The following is a 20031-nucleotide window of genomic DNA, read 5'->3' as shown; positions in this document are numbered from 1 at the left end:
CCCTTTCATGTCTGATGAATTGTCTTCGGGGATGGTTCCCGTCCTGTGCCAACAGAAAGAAGGTTTGGGGACCATGACCGCCGGGATTCCTCTAGTCACAGCCAGACCATTAAGTATGGTCTTTTTAGGAGAATTTGGGGTCTGCATCCCACTGATCTCCTGCTCCTTCAGGGGTTCTCTATTGTGCTCCCTGTGAGGGCAGTCATCGATTGTGGCCGGGCACCAACTAGTTCTTCTGGTCTCAGGATAATGTAGGTTTCTGGTTGTGGTAGGCTCTTAATACTTACTTTTGAATTCCTATTTATTACTGTTACAGCCTCTGTAATATTCCTTGAGGATTTAAAATCTCAAGGACAGTAAGGAGCAAAGGTGTCTGAACGTCTGGGGAAGTAGATAAATTTGAACCACTGAATATTTTACTTTCTGAATTTTGTATTTTTAAAGTCCTGGCACTTACAGAGTCATTTAGCCAGTAATGACTAGCTTAGCTCTTTCATCTTGTTTAGTTAATAATTAGTGACTGCTTTTTGGTCTTCTGTCAGGGTGTTACCATAGTGTTTTCTTCTCAACATTTAGTTAAAATTATAGCGTTTCTAATAGTTCTAAATGAGACGACACTGAATCTCAGGGAAATCCATTAGTAGATGAAGGTTTGCTGAGTTGGGGAGTGTTTGTTTTGGACCAGGGAGTCCTCGCCAACCAGTGTGGAGTCTTCTCACTCCTTCACAGGACTTCTGAGTTACTTTGTAGGACCCGAGCAGCATGGGGAAGACTCAGAGGAATGGGGCTCAACACTGGAACACTTGAAGCATTTCGACCATTTTGTCCTAACCTAATTTTAGAAGGGCCTCCTGAAATTTAAAGTAGTTCACATTTAGAAAATTAGTTTCAGGGATAACTAGCTATATAGAAAGGCTTCAGGGAGTAGAATGTTTTCCGTATTACTTTTGGCGGCTTAGTGAAAGACCAGTTGGAATTTTCTCTAAAGTCCTGTGAACCTCCAGAAATTTTAAGTGGCCCAGTGAGAGTGTCATGGAAGGAATCATTTTAGTATTTAAAATTTCCCACAAAATCCATGATGCTTGAAACAGACTTCCACTTGAGGATAGTGAGTACCTTCTGATTATTTTCAGGCTTAAAATTCATAGGTCGACACCATTGCATCTTAACGTCTCATTTTCACGCAACAAGATGTCGGAAGAATTGTTACCCAGAAACGCTGGTCTCTCTTTCTATAGCCCAAATTACGAAGTATTTATTTAAATGGGCTAACACATGATTACATCCTTGCTAATGTCTCTCAAGTGTGAATTTTATGTGTGCTAAAGTAATTATAGTGGTTTTGATACCCAGCTCATTTTTTTATTTCATAGACACTTGCATTTAAAACTATCAAAACCCAATGGTAAACCTGACCCAGATCTTAGGACTAATCGTCCTAAAACTTGAATATTTGCTTCTTTCCTTGAATAGTTTTTGTTTTGTACTGAACATTTTGTTTTGTCATTAGTGTATTGCATTGGAACAAAAACTGAAAAAATTGACCGAAGATTTGAGTTGTCAACGACAAAATGCAGAAAGTGCCAGATGCTCCCTGGACCAGAAGATGAAGGAAAGAGAAAAGGAGTTTCAGCAGGTGAGGTGAACGGACTCTTGAGGAGTTTGTCTGGAAGACTCTTGCCGACATTTCATAGTTCAATCCTTTGAAAAGAGGAACTGTTTATCGTAATTTGGGATATTCTATCAGAGGGGAGATGTTTCGTGACCAAAAAGTCACTTCATTTTCCATCTTTTAGTATTTGATTGGAGAAGGAATTAGAAGTCAGAATTTTGTTTTATCCATGGGTTCTGGTTTGTGTGAGACTTGATATGGAGTAGGAAAGGATCATGTTTCTTCTTTCCAACACTTTCCCTGCTGTGAAGGAAGCTGTAGTACCTTCTCCAGGTGTTTTAGAGAGGGGTGGTTGGCAAACACATAGGAAAGGTAGTTGACTATTGGGGAAAGAAGTCACAGGAAAGGCCAGGTGAAGGTGCTCTTCCTTCCCTGTGCATTGCTGCCTGTTTCCTCCAGGTGATTAGCCTGCAAGGGCAGCAGGTGGAGTGAGAGCCTGTAGTCTTGGAATTCGAGCGACTGTAGATGTTAGTCTGGTGTCCTTCTGTGGTTAGCAAAGTTCACGGGTGGCATGTGTTTTCTGTCCTTGTAAACTCAAGACCATTGTAATTGGCGTGTGGTATCTGATGCTTCAAACCCCAATGTTGAGTGTGTTTACTTTCTCAGTTGAGCTCTGACCATTGCAGCTTAGCTGTCTCTCCTTTGCCCTTGGATCCTTCAAAATAGAGATGATTTGTGTAAGATTTGGGGATGTTGGGGAAACAGGCTAGCTTCCATGCGGTCGACTGGCAGACTCCTTCCCCTTCCCTTCAGAGACCTGGATTTGATTACCAGGACCAGTAACAGGGCTGATTATGTTTATCACTGAGTGGATGGTTGTCTTGGCTCCCTATTGTCTACTGCCCTTTCACTATCTCCTTTCCTGTGCAAGGTTTATGTCTCACCCTGGAATCTCCCTTTTGAACAATTGTCAGTTTAACGTGTATATTTTCTGCTTTTTAGGAGCTTTCCCGTCAACAGCAGTGTTTCCAAACATTGGACCGAGAGTGCTCTCAGATGAAAACCAAACTCACCCAGGAGCTACAGCAAGCCAAGAGCACTCACAACATACTCCAGGCTGAACTGGATAAAGTATGGTGCCGACTTAACTTCTCTCTCCTCAGTAACCCCTGTTTTTACTTATTACCTCTTCATCACAGAAATTTGTAGCAGTTTACTCTCCCGCCACCTGTAAGGTAGGGCCTTTTACTCCCTATCCTTGCTAATGGACAGTCCTGGCTTTTCAGATGTTCTCATTCCAACTAAGGAATGAAAACGACGTCTTAACACTGTTTTAACGTACACTTCCCTTTTTCAGAAGTTGATTCACCATTTGTATTTCTAAATTAAATTTTTCTGTTTCTATCCTGTGACTGTCTTGTTATGTTTGTCTTTTTGTAAGTTGAATCGTAGGTAAGCTTTACATACTATATTAGGTATGTATACAGCGAAACCTGTGAGAGCCGGAACTCAACTGCCTTGCTTTTCCCAGTCTTGCAAGTTTTCCACTTTTGACAAGGTGCAGTCTTACCACTTTTCTGTCACTTGTTTTATTGGAAAATGTTTGCGTTTTCCTTCTCTGACAGGTTTCTGCCTTACGCAGGTTCTGGCTTTTGCAGGTTTTACTCTATTGCAAATGTGTTCCGTCAGTCTTAACTTTTTTTTTTGTTGGTTTATAATTAGTAGTTTTAGTTTTGTGGAGAAATACCTTTCTTTTGTGACTTTCTGCCCAAACGCAGCTCCTTTCATCCTCTCTTTGCTGTCACTAAATGATGTCACAGGTTCATGTTGTATTTAAGTTGGTTATAGTGCTGTGTTTATAGTGCTGTGTTTAGCTGTGACATGTATTGGGTCTCACCAAGATAAAAAAAAAAAAAAAAACCCAGTGCCATCTATCCAATAACCTTTTTAATATTAAAGAACTAATGATAATTAAAAAAGATGTGCCACTTAAACCTTGTTTGTTTTTCTCTTGGTAGGTCACATCCGTAAAGCAGCATCTAGAAAAAAATTTAGAAGAGTTTAAGCAAAAGTTCTGCAGAACTGAAGAGGCACTAGAGGCCAGAGAGAGTGAGCTGAGGAGAAGCCGTGAGGTGAGGGAGCAGAGCCCAGCACTTACCAACTCCTCAATGGGGAGAAAGGGGCCCTGGTGGCGCAGAGGTCAAAGCACCCAGCTGCTAACCAAAGGTCGGGGGTTGGAACCCACCAGCTGCTCCAGGGGAGAAAAATGGGACAGTCTGCATCCATATAGATTTACGGCCTTGGAAACCCTAAGAGGCAGTTCTGCTCTGTCCTTTGGGGTCACTAGGAGTTGGAATCGACTTGACAGGCAGTGGGTGGGTACGGGGTGAAGTGTGAGGGTTAAAAGAGAATTTCTTTGTTGTTTTTCAATAGTCTTTCATGCCATGTGTCTTCTCTTTGATTTGGCAGAAGTTTTGCAAAATGAGCATATAATCTGTGACATTGAACAGAAGTATTATTTTTTTACTTTCCATCTCAGTATAATTGCTAACGTGTATATAATAACTATAGGAAAAAACATAGCTTTAATTAGGAACTTGTGTAAATTTTTTTTTTTAAGAATAAGTTTAAACTACCTGGGAGACTGGAAAGATGAAAGAAGAAAAGGAGGGATTTTCTAAATGGAAAGAAATAAAACTGGTGATGGGAAGTGTTCTTTAAATCCCTTTCCAAGGGCTGGATTTTGAGTCGCCAAATACAAAACCTTGTGGAAAGTGGTAGGTTTATATAAACGAAAGCAACTACAGACGAAGAGTTTCTTGATTTGAAATTCTTATAAAAGCATCAAATTAATTAAATTATATTACTTTGGCTTCAAAAGACAACGTTAGCATAGCGTTCATCGCACGCAAGCACTAGGTAACAACATCTCTGATCTATGTTTGTTATGCCAGTGGTGGACGAGGGCTCACAAACAGCATGGAGGCTAGGAGCACCCTCTCTCTGCTGTAGGGCTTTTTCGTACTTACTTTTGATGTGGCAGATCTGAGCTTACTCAGTGTGCTGGAGTTCATTCTTAAAGGGCTTAATTTAGAACCACTTAGGGACAGTTAACAGACTGAAGCAATTTGAATAGAGCCATATATCAAGAAGTATAGCTAGAATGCTTCTTAGAGGCAAGGATGGCGAGATTACATCTCACCTCCTTTGGACATGGTATCAGGAGGGACAAGTCCCTGGAGAAGGACATCATGCTTGGTAAAGTAGAGGGTCAGTGAAAAAAGGAAGACCCTCAATGAGATGGACTGACACAGTGGCTGCAACGATGGGCTTAAGCATCACAATGAATGTGAGGGTGGCGTAGGACTGGGCAGTGTTTCTTTCATTCTGCTCTACATAGGATCGCTATGAGTCGGAACCGACTCGATGGCACCTAACAACAATATAAATCGGCATGGTAATTTTAGGAAAAAACACAACAGAAGATAGCGGCAGTTTCTTCTCCTTCAAATGTCACAGGAAGGAATGGTTTTCCACTCATCCTTTAAGTATTCTCTGGTTACTATTTGGGCTGTAAACATTCTTTTTTTAATTCTCTATAAGGAACTGTTATATATCTAGGTGAGAAAAGTTTGTGTGTACTTACCCCCAAAGCTTTGAGAGTGTACGGCGGTTGTAAAATGAGAACATCTGTCAGAGGCAAAGAGGCAGTGGTGAGAGCTGCGAGCCCCAGAGGGCCGATGCTGCCGGGAATGGAGGCCAGAACTCCAGCAGCCCAAGTGCAAGACAGCCTCATATCCCGTGATGGTTTCATCAGTGAACACTTTCAAATGGAAGTGTTTGTTTCAGCAAAACAAACGTTTGCCTTTTGGCCAGTGGGGACCAATCAGCAGATGCTTCTGCTAACATTTCCACAGGCGCCCTGGCGCCAAACTCTTCCCTCTGTGAGCTTCCCTTCCCGCCAGCAGCCCTCCCGCGACTCCGTTTGTAAAAGCGGTCGTCTGGTGAAGAGGGTCCAAACACTGTTTGCTTGGCCACGAAGCAGCAGTGGGCTGGACGTTGTTGTGCAGGTGTCTCTGAAGGTTGTTCATCCCCACAAGGCCAGGTGTGTCAGCAGCAGAGCTTCTAAAGTCGGCGCTGGCCGTTACTAAGTTAGGAGCCCTGGTGGTGCAGTGGTTAGGAGTCGGCTGCCAACCAAAAGGTCGGCGGTTCGAATCTGCAGCCACTCCTTGGGAACACTGTGGAGCAGCTCTGCCCTGTCCTATAGGGTTGCTGTGAGTTGGAATTGACTTGACAGCCTGAGTTTGGTTTTTTCTTTTTTTAACTAAGCTAAATGCATGTCATGTTTGAATTTTATCTGAATTCTATGTCAAATGAGGGTAGTCATATGAAAGTGCCTAGGACAGTGTCTGGTAATTAATTCAGTTTTTGTCTTCACTTTGGGGTGTGTGTGTGTCTCCTGCTTCGAGGATGATACCAAGAACATAAGGGTTTAGCTGGCTCTTGAACCTTGGGTTGAACTGGGATCAGAAAATTGACTTACCCAGCTGGACCGGTGGCGTATCTGGTGGTAGCGTGGTGGCGGCTTCAGAGTACAGAGCTCTGAAGTCGCATCGTCTTCCTACCACCACCTGCCCTGTGACCTTTGGGAAAGGCTTGTCCTTTCTGAGCCTGTCTTCATCTCTGTGTAAAACCAGACCAGTTGCCGCTGTGTCGATTCTGACTCGTGGTGACCCCATGTGTATCAGGGTAGAACTGTGCTCCGTAAGGTTTTTAATGGCTGATTTTTTGTAAGTAGATCGCCAGTCCTTTCTTCCAAGGTACATCTGGGTGGACTTGAACCTCCAACCTTTTGGTTAGTAGTTGAGCGATTAACTATTTGTGCCACCGAGGCGGCCTCGTCTGTATATTGGGACTGATAATATCACTTTTCATGGCTATAGTGGAGCCCTGGTGGCACAGTGGTTAAGAGCTATGGCTAGCTATGGCTGCTAACCAAAAGGTCAGCAACTCAAATCCATTAGCTGCTCCTTGGAGACCCTGTGGGTTTACAAGCAGTTCTGCTCTGTCCTACAGGGTTGCTATGAGTCAATCTACTTGAGGGCAGCAGGTTTTTTTAAGGCTGTAGTGATGGTGGCACAGGGTTAAGAGCTATGGCTGCTAACCAAAAGGTTGGCAGTTTGAGTCCACCAAGCCGCTCCTTGGAAACCACATGGGGCAGTTCTACCGTGTCCTATAGGCACGCTATGAGTCAGACAGAATTGACTCCATAGCATCGGGTTCGGTCTTTTTTTTTTTTTGGTACTGTGGTTACATCAAATGTTGTATAGACGTGTTCTGCCCAGTGCTTAGTAAGCAGAGTGTGCTATTCTTGCAGCCTGCCTGCTCCTTGCTTTGGTCTTCACAGCTGTCACGGCCTTTCCATGTTACCAGTGCTCCTGTCACCCGTGGACACAGAAAATGAGGAGGTGACAGTGCACTTGAGATTTTTAAGGTAGAAACTTTTCCTGTTGTGCCCTCTCACTCTGGGTAGCTCTGTATCTAATTATAAGTCAGCACAAACGAGTTTAGCAGTTTATAGGTTTTGGATGCCGGAATAACGTGACAGTTGTGCTGAAATCCTCCTTGTTCGTGTTTAGTGAACTAATGGCTGCTTATACTGAGAAATTACCAGTGCTGGAAATGTGATTTTATGGCTCAATCAGGGGTAAAGTTAACATTCAGTATCGAAGTGAATGGAGGGTTTAGAAAAGCTACTTACTCGTCCAGCAGTCAGTGCCAGCCCAGTAAGTACCGCTGGGGCTGGGCAATAAACTAACCAGCATCTGGCAGTCAAGATGGGGAACACGAGCCTGGGGACCTTTCCAAGCACAGGGATCTGTATTGCACTGGGCCCTCCAAGGAGCCTGGCCTGGCAGGAGGAATGACTGGTGGTAAGGGGAGAAGGGCATCCCCTGCGCCCTCCCTTTTTCGGGATGCAGACTTTACCCTGCAGGGGACGCGTGAAACTTCATTCATGGACGGGATCCTGAAAAGCCACACGTTAACTGGAATTTGTTTTGTCTGGCCCTCGGAAATGCTGCTCCCCTTGCCGGTCCTAAACCAGAGTTGATCTGGGTGGAATTGCTTGCTAAGCTTGAATGCTGGCTTGTGGTTACAGAGAATCTTGTGTTTTTCCAGAATAGTGCCCAAGTTCGCAAATCACGTGAGGAGGCAAGAGATGCCTGGGAGAACATATCGTTGTATGCTTAACTCACTGATAACGAGCGCACCCATCCAAGTCTTAAACGGCTGTAGCCTCGCCGGAAACTAGTTGCTGGTGGATGGCAACTTGCAGATTCATTTTCAGACGCTTGTTTTCTAAATTCTGGCCTTTTAAAACTCTTGGGTTGGTCGTAGCCATAGCTTTATAAGCCTGCTGGGTCCCAGGATTGGCTGGACATTTCTGCATTAGAAGCAAATGTTTACTGAGCTAACGCCAGAAGAGAGAAAGACGTGTTAATCTTTCCATTGAGCTTACTTTTCATTTAAATGTCTCCATTTATGGATAGAAACTGACAGATCGGCAGACACGTGAACATAAGTCTGATCCTCACCCCCTTCCGTGTCCCCCTCCATCTTTTCCCGCTTTCCTTCCTTCCTTTGGGATGTATTAGCTTTGCTGCAGGGTCTTCCCAGCTTTCTTGGCAAGCCTCCAGACGTAGATGTCATTTGATTTGATTAAGTTTTCAGGTTAAGAAGCTATTTTGTAAGTTGCAACATAAAAAGTGCTAAATGAACCAAGATGGTTAAGTTCTAGTCACTCTTACGCTGAACTCCTTCTGTCAGTCTTAGCGCCGATCACGGAGGCCTGGCTGACGTTCAGTTTTGGGAAGCAGCTGCTCATAGTGCCCCAGTACTCCGTTAACGTGCTTTAAGGTGTGTTTCCTTTCACACTGGGGGTCTCATTTGAGTGGGGATTGTTCCAGCCTGGAGAACAAACAAGTTATCATGGTTTTTGTGGTTCAATGATGCTAGTTTTGACTACTAACACTGTTGCGCCTTAAAGATTGTTCTGCAAAGTTTAAGACTAATGGGCTTGCTATGCGTCAGAATAGGCTCAAGGGCAGTGGGTTTGGGTTTGGGGGGTGTGAGCCTTCGCCTGTGGGGGTTGAGCTGCCAGAGTTGTTCCCTGGTTCTGACTGATGTCTTAGTCCCGTGGAGTGTCCATTCAGTTAGTGGGAGGGCGCGGGAACAGGACAGAGGAGACAGGAACATAACCCCAACAGGTTGTCTTGTTTCCTGAGGAAATGAACATATATGCATGAACAGAACAGCTGCCAGCAAGTTTTCAAGTACTTGCTACCAGCCAGGTTCCCCCTCTTCTTGAATTTGGCTGGGCTACACGGTACCCATCTGCTGGTAGTAACCCGACTGATGATTGAAGGCGGCCTTCCGGCACGGCACTGCCAGGGCCATCTTTTTTCTGGCGGTGCAGTAGGATTTTAGAGGATGGGTCTCAGTGATTTCTTTAAGATTCAAAAATTTTCCCCACTTGTCCCAGGGGGACCTTTGGCGTTTTTGAAATGAGGTTTTAAAATCCTCATGCTAAGTGAACAAAGAATATACAACTCTATTTTCCCCCAAGGATGGGTTGTGATGGCTGGTAGTGATGTTGGCCGATCTCCTGGGGCCCAGAGGCTGGTAGACGAGATAGGCTGAGGTACTCGTTAGAAAATATTTTGGAAGTTGAAAAACAGGCGGAAGAACACGAATAGAGGATTTATAACTTTGGGCGTGTGCATCTTCATATGCTTAATAAGCAATAGTGTTTATTTGGTGTGCACATATGGCTTGGTTTTAAGAGTCAGAAAAATATACAGGTCTCCCAAGCTTAGTGCCTGGCCCTGCACACGCCTCTCGGCTCTGCTGTTGCCTGTTGCTGCAGGGTGCTTCATTAGTCAGGCAACCACAGGACCCGTTTTCAGCATGGAAGCTCAGCCCCCATCTCGGGTGCATTCCTCCTTCTGTCCTCTCCCACGGATTTTCCACAGCTTGAAAACCTCTCTTTAGCACACCCTGGGTGTAGAGTCACTATGAGTCAGAATCGACTCAATGGCAATGGGCATTATTATTATTATTTTTTTCTTTTTATTGTGCTTCAAGTGAAAGATTACAAAACAAGTTGGACTCTCATACAAAAATTTATAAACGCCTTGCTATATACTCCTAATTGCTCTCCCCCTAATGAGACAGCACACTCTTTTCCTCCACTCTCTCTTTTCGTGTCCATTTGGCCAGCTTCTGACCCCCTATATCCTCTCATTTCCCCTTCAGACAGGAGCTGCCCACATAGTCTCATGTGTCTACTTGATCCAAGAAGCTTATTCTTCTGCAGTATCATTTTCTATCCTGTAGTCCAGTCCAATCCCTGTCTGAAGAGTTGGCTTTGGGAATGGTTCCTGTCTTGGGCTAACAGAAGATCTGGGGACCATGACCTCCGATCCTTCTGGTCTCAGTCAGACCATTAAGTCTGGTCTTTTTACAAGAATCTGGGGTCTGCATACCACAATGGGCATTGTTTTTGTTGTTATTTGGGTGTGTATTACATTACTGGTGTCACGTCTTCCCCAACTGGGGGTACCTGCCTTGAGAGCAGGGACTCTGTCTTCAGATTTCTATCTCAGAAATCCCCGTCCACTGTCTTACACACTGTAGGTTTTGTTGAACGTAATTTAACCCATAAAGGCACCCCTAGAACTGTGGCACTTGAGATGGTTGTACGGTGGAAGGGAGGTGGAAACTTGGCGTGTGGATTTTTGTCTTGTTAACACATCAAGTCTTTGCAAGGATGTAGCTCAGCATTCAGATGTGATGGGAACTTGTAGCTTCTCTCCAAGGACCTTGTTCTCAGGGTTTTTCTCACGGGCTCGCTCTGTAACAAGCATATGAACAATCAGAAAGTTCAAAAAATATCTTTCATGAGGGAAAAAAATTAACATCAGATTTGGATTATCTGCTTTTGTTTTGGACATCTATGTGTAAAATTATTTGATTTAAGTAAGTTATGTCCAACTTCCCCAAGTACTCAGAGGGAAGGCGTGATTCTTCCCCAAGTGAGATGGACAAACAATTCTGTTAGGGACCCTTATTAAGGCAGAAGTCATAGTTTTTTGAGCATTTGTTTTGTTTATAACCAACTAAATCTATATTTTAGGAATCAAAGAAGGAAAACAGCCTCCTTCAGAGTCAGTCTGAGCAAAGGGTCAGAGAAATCTGCCACTTGGAGGAAGAACTCAGGAAGGCCAAGCAGTGTTTAAATCAGAGCCAGAAGTTTGCTGAAGAAATGAGAGGTAAGCTTAGTGTTTGCAGTTACTTCTTTAAGCTACTGTTCCCACGAGGGAGGTGCGATGACTTTAGCACATCAGAGAAACATCTTTGAGTTTTTCCGTCTGTTTACCCAGAATGGAGTCTGCAGTTGATGTGGAGAAAAATTTCCTTTTCCACTGTTTACTTTCCAGAGTAATAGTTGGACATTATTTTACTGGAACATATTGAGTCCCCAAATGCCTGGTTTTCAGCACTTTGAAACCAGAAGGATAAATATTTTCCACACAAAACACTAAACTATCGGTTCCCCTCTTCCCCGGGAGTACTATTCTTTGCGTCTCAAGTGTGTTTGTTAGTTGCACCCAGACGGCACATCTTCTCACTCATTGCTATTTCTCTGATAATAGACAAAAACCTGTGTTAAATGTGTGTTTCCCAAGCTCTTAATGACCATTGCTTTTTGTTGGCTTACTTGATTGAATGATTTTATTTCCTTATGTTAAAGCCAAAGAATTTTGCTGTATACCCAAATGAATCTACCATTAGTTTCACATCTATTTGTTTGTGGCATGTCTTTTTTTTTTTTTTTAGTTGAGTGTTTACACAATAAATTAATTTCCCATTCAACAACTCATACACAAGTTGTTCTGTGACGTGGATTGCTGTCCCCGCAATGTGTCAGCCCTCTCCCCATTTCCATCCCTCCAGTTTCCCTGCCCCTCCTTGCCTTCTCATCTTTGCTTTTGGGCAAACAATGCCCTTTTGGTCTCCTATAGTTGATTGTTCTAAGGAGCACATTCCTTATGGGTGTTATTGTTTATTTTATAGGCCAATCTATTATTTGGCTGAGGGGTGACCTCGGGGAGTTACTTGAGTTCCAGGTTAAAAGGGTGTCTTAGGGCAATAGTCTTGGGGGTTCCTCTAGTCTCTATCAGTCCAGTAAGTCTGGTCTTTTTTTATGAGTTTTAGTTTTGTTCTATGTTTTTCTCCCATTCTTACTGGGACCTTCTGTTGTGTCCCTAGTTAGAGAGGTTGGTAGTGGTAGCCAGGCACCATCCTGTTCTTTTGATCTCAAGCTAGAGAAGGCTGTGGTTCGCGTGGGCCGTTAGTCCTGTGGACTAACTGCTCCCTTGAGTTGTTGGTTTCCTTCACTGCCGTTTGCTCCAGATAGGAAGAGACCAATAGTTGTATGTTAGATGGGTGTTTGCAAGCTTTTAAGACCCTGGACACTGCTCACCAAAGTAGGATGTAGAACATTGTCTTTATGAACTATGTTTTCCAGTTGACCTAGATGTCCCTCAAGACTATTGGTCCTTAGCCTTCAAGCTGATAACTCAGTCCCATGAGGTGTTTGGATATGTCTGAGAAGTTTCCGTAACTGTGCCCCCATATGCTTTATTATATATGCGAACATACCTGCCACACATACAAATCCATACACAGATGTCCACACTATACCTATGTGTGCGTGCACGTGTACCCCCATACGTCCCCCCACACCTGTATAGCACACATGTCTTCCTACAGAACCACCCACGAGTTTTTGGTTGTTATTACTGCTGTTGGGGAATTGTGTATGTCACAGCATTTACTAGAGCTGTCCTTTATTCCTGCATACCTCTCACTGTCTTCACTGACCTTGGCCATGTTGTACTGATTTCCTCCATATCATGTATGTCAGTAAGGAGCCCTGGTGGCTCAGCTGCTAACCAAAAGGTCAGCAGTTTGGTTAGCAACTGAGCTCTTAACCACTGACCCACCAGGACTCTTGTCTATACGTAAGCTTAGGTAATTATCAAGTGATCTTTCCAGAAGGTACCCAGATAACAATGCCACTTTTTTACTGACCATTTTTCACAGTTTAGAATAAATACTTGCTAAAAGCATCTTTTTTTTTTTTTTTTTTAATAGTTAAGAATACTTCTCAGGAAACAATGTTAAAAGATCTTCAAGAAAAAATGAAGCAGCAAGAAAACTCTTTGACTTTAGAGAAACTGAAGCTTGCCTTGGCTGACCTGGAAAAACAGAGGGATTGTTCTCAGGATCTGTTGAAGAAAAGAGAACATCACATCGAGCAACTGAATGAAAAGTTAAGCAGAAGAGAGAAAGAGTCTCAGGCTTTACTGAGTGCTTTGGAATTAAAAGAGAAAGAATACGAAGAATTGAAGGAAGAGAGAACCCTGTTTACTCATTGGAAAAGTGAAAAAGAACAACTTTTAAATCAGATGGAAGCAGAAAAGGAAACATTGCAGAATAAAATTAATCATTTGGAAACTTGTCTCAAGACTCAGCAAATAAAAAGTCAGGAATACAATGAGAGGGTAAAAATAATGGAAATTGAAAGAGAAAACCTGAGCGCTGAGATCAGAAACCTTCACAGTGCGATCGACAGCAAGAAAGTGGAGGTTGAGGCGCAGAAGCAAGCTTACAGGGAATTACAGCAGGAAGCTGAGCTCTCAGATCAGAAACACAAGAAGGAAATAGAAAATATGTGTTTAAAAACGTCTCAGCTTACTGGGCAAGTGGGCGACCTAGAACACAAGCTCCAGTTACTGTCAAGTGAAATAGCGGAGAAAGACCAATGTTACCGAGACTTGCATGCTGAATACGAGAGCTTCAGAGGTCTGTTAAAACCCAAACATTCTTCTCCCGAGATAAAAGAGGATCATCACAGAAGCCTTTTGGCTTGTGAAGAGCAGCCTGCAGTGAGTAATTCTTTTGCAAAGATGATTGGAGAACAAGGACGCATGCCTTTAGAAAGGAGCAAATGCCAGTCGGAAGCAGACCAAAGTGCCACAGACTCAGCCGATTTACAAAACAGAATCATTTCGCTTGAGCTTTCATTAGAGTCTCAAAAGCAGATGAACTCCGATCTGCAGCAGCGGTGTGAAGAGCTGGTGCAAATCAAGGGGGAAATAGAAGAAAATCTCATTAAAGCAGAACAGATGCATCAAAGTTTTGTGGCCGAGACAAATCAGCGCATCAATAAGTTGCAAGAAGACACTTCTGTGCATCAGAATGTTGTTGCTGAAAGTTTAGTCGCCCTTGAGAACAAGGAAAGAGAGCTGCAACTTCTGAGTGAAAAATTAGAAACTCAGCAAGGAGAGTATCAGGAATTAGAAAAGAGCAACGGCCTACTCGAAGGCTCTCTAAAGGAGCTACAACTTTTGTCTGAAACTCTGAGCTCAGAGAAGAAGGAAATGAGTTCCATCCTTTCTCTAAGTAAGCAACAAATTGAAGAGCTGACTCAAGAGAATGGGGTTCTCAAGGAAGTGAATGCAGCCTTAAATCAAGAGAAAATGAACTTGCTGCAAAAAAGTGAGCATTTTTCCAATTGCATAGATGAAAGAGAGAAACACATTTCAGAGTTATCTGATCAATACAAGCAAGAAAAACTTACTTTACTGCAAAGATGTGAAGAAACAGAAAATGCATTTGAGGATCTTAGGGAAAACTACGAAGCTGTGCAAGAGAAGAACTCTAGATTAGAATGCTTGCTAAATGAACGCACTAGTCTTTGTGAAAATAGAAAAAATGAGTTGGAACAGCTAAAGGAAACATTTGCGAGGGAACACCAAGAGCTTTTAGTGAAATTAGCCTCAGCTGAAGAAAGAAACCAGAGCCTCGTGCTGGAGGTGGGCACTGTGCAGCATGAGATGAGATCTGAGATTACAGACTTCCAAAACAACGCCAAGAGCGAGGCTGATGGGTTAAGGCAAGAAATTATGACTTTAAAGGAAGACCAAAGTAGGATGCAAAAGGACATTAATGCCTTGCTAGAAGAGAATGAGTCCCTGATGAAGTTAACGAAGACCTCACCTGGGCATCAGGATCTAGAACTGGGACCCACCAGCTACGCTGTGAAAGAAAGAGAGCGTGAGATAAATGAATGTAACATTGAACGTCAGATGGATCTTGATGTTGAAGCCACTTCTCTAGACAGTTATAATGCGCAATTAGTACAGTTAGAAGCTGTGATAAGAAGTACGGAATTCAAACTTCAGGCAAGTGAGAAGGAGAAGGCATACCTGCAGGAAGAATTACACAGGATTAGAGGAGAGCTAGAAAACGGGAATTTGCAACAAGATACTCAGTCACGAGAAGTTAGTGGCCTTACAGACTGTGAAGTAGATGCAGAGGAAAAGTCTATTTCAGTGCTTCACGAGCTGTCAACAAGTCAGAATGACAGCGTGCACCTACAGTGCTCTCTCGAAACAGCCATGACCAAGCTGAACGAACTGGAGAAAATGTTCCAGATACTGCAGGTTGAAAAGCCTGAGCCACCAGCCGAGCTGAGTGACTCAGGATCGGAATGTGTCACAGCAACTAGCAAAATGGCAGAAGAGGTGGAGAAACTGGCCAATGAAGTTAAAATATTAAACCATGAAAATGGTCTTCCCCAAGGAGAGTTAGTGAAACAGATGCCAGAAGATGAATTTGGTGAACAACAAAATGTGTTCTTGAATCCTTTGGAGGACAGTAATTTCTGTGAGCACCTGACATTGTCAAACAAAGAAGTTCAAACGCACTTTGCTGAATTACAGGAGAAATTCTCGTCTTTGCAAAGCGAACACAAAATCTTACATGATCAGCACTGTCAGATGAGCTCAAAGATGTCAGAACTACAGTTTTATGTCGACACTCTAAAGGCAGAAAATTCAGTCTTGTCAATGAATCTGAGGAACTTCCAAGATGACCTGGTGAAGGAGGTGACACTGGGGCCCGAGGAGGGGCGTCTTCTGTCCCTGTCATTCTCTTGTGTGACTGACAGCCCCGTTCTTAAAAGTTTTGGAGAATCCTCATTTTGCAAAGATCTTTTGGAACAGACGGGAGAAACATCTCTCTTGAATAATTTGGAAGAAAACGTTTCAGTGAACCAGTCTAATGTGGCAGAAATGTCCTGCAGCAGTCTGGAGGAGGAGAGCCAGGCCAAGAAAGAAGTTCCATCTGCCCCCGGGAGGAGCCCTGAAGACCTAGAGGCCCTCTGTCAGATGTACCTGCAGGCCCTCAGGAAGCTGGAGGAGGAAATGGAAGGTCAGGGAGTTATGAAAAATAAGGAAATCCAAGAGCTTCAGCAGTTACTGAGCTCTGAAAGGAAAGAGCTTGAGTGCCTTAGAAAGCAGTATCTGTCGGAAAACGAACAGTGGCAACGGAAGCTGACAAGCGTGACTGTGGAGCTGGAGTCCAAGTTGGCGGCGGAAAAGAAACAGACGGCGCACCTGTCACTTGAGCTAGAAGCTGCCCGGCTCCAGCTACAGGGTCTCGACCTAAGTTCACGGCCTTCGCTGGGTGCTGACATTGAAGATGTAAGTACGTGGGATTTATGTGCTGTTTCCCTCTGTTTGCACAATTTACATTTACAGTACACATTTGTTACATAGAAATTTGCACTCTAGGTTAAAAATATGCTTAGGGTTCAAGGAAATAAATACAAAATATACTAATTTTTTTTCAAAATGAATCAGAACTTCAAGAAAATGAGTAAACTTTATTTGGGGAGATTTTCAGTGATTTGACTTGTTAATTGATTCTGACTCATGCTGACCCCATGTGTGCAGAATAGGACTGCTCCATAGGGTGTGGAAGACTGTAACCTTTTGGCAGCAGATCACGAGGTCTGTTTTCCAAGGCACCTGTGGATGGGTTCAAGCCACCAACCTTTCCCTGATAGTCGAGCACTTAACCCTTTGCTCCACCCAGGGACTTCAAACCTGTTGCCGTTGAGGCAGTTGTGACTCATGGCGGCCCCATATGTGTCAGAGTAGAAATGTGCTCCATAGGGTTTTCAGTGGCTGATTTTCCAGAAGTCGATTGCCAGGCCTTACTTTGGGGGTGCCTTTAGATGGATTAGAACCTTCAACCTTTCAATTAGTAGCCAAGTGCTTAACTGTTTGCACCACCCAGGGACTCCACAGTATTAAGTGGAAAATTACTGAAGATGCTTTAAAGTCTCCTGGAGAAAATTACATTGTAGAGCCAGAAGGTTCTTGTTAGGATGTGTGTGTGTTTTTACTCTTTGTGAGTTAATAAAGCACAATTAAATATTGAATTAGAGCTTATGAATGATAATATGTAAAATTTAACCTCTCACGTCCTTTCAGGCTATTTTTAATGTTAGAGTTATAGTCATAACATAAATGTAGAAGATTCTTTATTACTAAATAATTTTCTAACAGTTTGCTATGATACAAATATGTGATTTGGTATCATTTAAAGAGACATTTCTTTATTGAATAAGCAGTTGCTTAGTTACTGATAACTTCGATCTTTTTAGCCTACCTGCCCCGATAATAATGCTCTGTCATGTAGGACTGCATCTCCCTGGGTTCCCTCTCTCTACCTCTGTCATGTAGGACTGCGTCTCCCTCGCTTCCCTCTGTCTACCTCTGTCGTGTAGGACTGCGTCTCCCTGGGTTCCCTCTGTCTACCTCTGTCATGTAGGACTGCGTCTCCCTGGGTTCCCTCTGTCTACCTCTGTCATGTAGGACTGTGTCTCCCTCGCCTCCCTCTGTCTACCTCTGTCATGTAGGACTGCGTCTCACTCGCTTCCCTCTGTCTACCTCTGTCATGTAGGACTGCGTCTCCCTGGGTTCCCTCTGTCTACCTCTGTCATGTAGGACTGCGTCTCCCTGGGTTCCCTCTGTCTACCTCTGTCATGTAGGACTGCGTCTCCCTGGGTTCCCTCTGTCTACCTCTGTCATGTAGGACTGCGTCTCCCTGGGTTCCCTCTGTCTACCTCTGTCATGTAGGACTGCGTCTCCCTGGGTTCCCTCTGTCTACCTCTGTCATGTAGGACTGCGTCTCCCTGGGTTCCCTCTGTCTACCTCTGTCATGTAGGACTGCGTCTCCCTGGGTTCCCTCTGTCTACCTCTGTCATGTAGGACTGCGTCTCCCTGGGTTCCCTCTGTCTACCTCTGTCATGTAGGACTGCGTCTCCCTGGGTTCCCTCTGTCTACCTCTGTCATGTAGGACTGCGTCTCCCTGGGTTCCCTCTGTCTACCTCTGTCATGTAGGACTGCGTCTCCCTGGGTTCCCTCTGTCTACCTCTGTCATGTAGGACTGTGTCTCCCTCGCTTCCCTCTGACTACCTCCGTCATGTAGGACTGTGTCTCCCTCGCTTCCCTCTGTCTACCTCTGTCATGTAGGACTGCGTCTCCCTGGGTTCCCTCTATCTACCTCTGTCATGTAGGACTGCGTCTCCCTGGGTTCCCTCTGTCTACCTCTGTCATGTAGGACTGCGTCTCCCTGGGTTCCCTCTGTCTACCTCTGTCATGTAGGACTGCGTCTCCCTGGGTTCCCTCTGTCTACCTCTGTCATGTAGGACTGCGTCTCCCTGGGTTCCCTCTGTCTACCTCTGTCATGTAGGACTGTGTCTCCCTCGCTTCCCTCTGACTACCTCCGTCATGTAGGACTGTGTCTCCCTCGCTTCCCTCTGTCTACCTCTGTCATGTAGGACTGCGTCTCCCTGGGTTCCCTCTGTCTACCTCTGTTATGTAGGACTGCGTCTCCCTGGGTTCCCTCTGTCTACCTCTGTCATGTAGGACTGTGTCTCCCTCGCTTCCCTCTGTCTACCTCTGTCATGTAGGACTGTGTCTCCCTCGCCTCCCTCTGTCTACCTCTGTCATGTAGGACTACGTCTCCCTCGCCTCCCTCTGTCTACCTCTGTCATGTAGGACTGCGTCTCCCTGGGTTCCCTCTGTCTACCTCTGTCATGTAGGACTGCGTCTCCCTGGGTTCCCTCTGTCTACCTCTGTCATGTAGGACTGCGTCTCCCTGGGTTCCCTCTGTCTACCTCTGTCATGTAGGACTGTGTCTCCCTCGCTTCCCTCTGACTACCTCCGTCATGTAGGACTGTGTCTCCCTCGCTTCCCTCTGTCTACCTCTGTCATGTAGGACTGCGTCTCCCTGGGTTCCCTCTGTCTACCTCTGTTATGTAGGACTGCGTCTCCCTGGGTTCCCTCTGTCTACCTCTGTCATGTAGGACTGTGTCTCCCTCGCTTCCCTCTGTCTACCTCTGTCATGTAGGACTGTGTCTCCCTCGCCTCCCTCTGTCTACCTCTGTCATGTAGGACTACGTCTCCCTCGCCTCCCTCTGTCTACCTCTGTCATGTAGGACTGCGTCTCCCTGGGTTCCCTCTGTCTACCTCTGTCATGTAGGACTGCGTCTCCCTGGGTTCCCTCTGTCTACCTCTGTCATGTAGGACTGCGTCTCCCTGGGTTCCCTCTGTCTACCTCTGTCATGTAGGACTGCGTCTCCCTGGGTTCCCTCTGTCTACCTCTGTCATGTAGGACTGCGTCTCCCTGGGTTCCCTCTGTCTACCTCTGTCATGTAGGACTACGTCTCCCTCGCTTCCCTCTGTCTACCTCTGTCATGTAGGACTGCGTCTCCCTCGCTTCCCTCTGTCTACCTCTGTCATGTAGGACTGCATCTCCCTCGCTTCCCTCTGTCTACCTCTGTCATGTAGGACTGTGTCTCCCTCGCCTCCCTCTGTCTACCTCTGTCATGTAGGACTACGTCTCCCTCGCTTCCCTCTGTCTACCTCTGTCATGTAGGACTGCGTCTCCCTGGGTTCCCTCTGTCTACCTCTGTCATGTAGGACTGCCTCTCCCTCGCTTCCCTCTGTCTACCTCTGTGAGGGAGGCAGGGGAGGCAGTGGAGGGGGCAGCAGTGACAGTAGCCACAGCATATTCCCATTTTGCAGGTGAGGAACAGTGAGCCTCCAGGACCCATTATAGCAAGTGGTGGATCTGTGGTTAAGCCCTTGGGCTGGGAATCTGGTCATGAAACCTTTACTGCCTTTTCTTATTAACGAATGAATGCCATCAATTCAAAGTGGAGGGGGAAGGTTTTGTGATGGAGTTTGTTCCTTATTTGATAATCATAAAGAGAAATTTTATACTTGGGTGACCTAGAATATTCCTAGCGAGAACAAATAATGAAATTTATATTAGTTGCAATTCAGATGCTAAAAGAAATGGTTTGTCTTCATGATAAACACCTTACCCCTGATAAATGCCTTGCCCATAGAAAGCACCCGCTGAATGTTTGTTTAATTGCGGTAGGTATTTGAGTGGAGAGAGGACAGTGTAGTGGAAGTTATACCACTTGA

At 44.7% G+C, this 20031-nt stretch overlaps 1 protein-coding gene across 3 annotated transcripts in view; it reads left to right on the top strand.

Annotated features, from left to right (window-relative positions):
- The window catches only part of CENPF (centromere protein F), a 73699-nt gene that overhangs the window by 26567 nt on the left and 27101 nt on the right, over nt 1-20031 (top strand). For all 3 annotated transcript variants that reach the window (XM_064276910.1, XM_064276908.1, XM_064276909.1), the window contains exons 8-12: nt 1511-1636; nt 2615-2743; nt 3631-3744; nt 10809-10944; nt 12833-16227. In XM_064276910.1, coding sequence (XP_064132980.1) covers nt 1511-1636; nt 2615-2743; nt 3631-3744; nt 10809-10944; nt 12833-16227 — 3900 coding nt within the window. The remainder of the gene's footprint in view (nt 1-1510; nt 1637-2614; nt 2744-3630; nt 3745-10808; nt 10945-12832; nt 16228-20031) is intronic.

The sequence above is a fragment of the Loxodonta africana genome, chromosome 25 (assembly GCF_030014295.1).
Source record: "Loxodonta africana isolate mLoxAfr1 chromosome 25, mLoxAfr1.hap2, whole genome shotgun sequence".
Taxonomy (NCBI): domain Eukaryota; kingdom Metazoa; phylum Chordata; class Mammalia; order Proboscidea; family Elephantidae; genus Loxodonta; species Loxodonta africana.
This window is presented reverse-complemented; position numbering and strand designations above follow the sequence as displayed.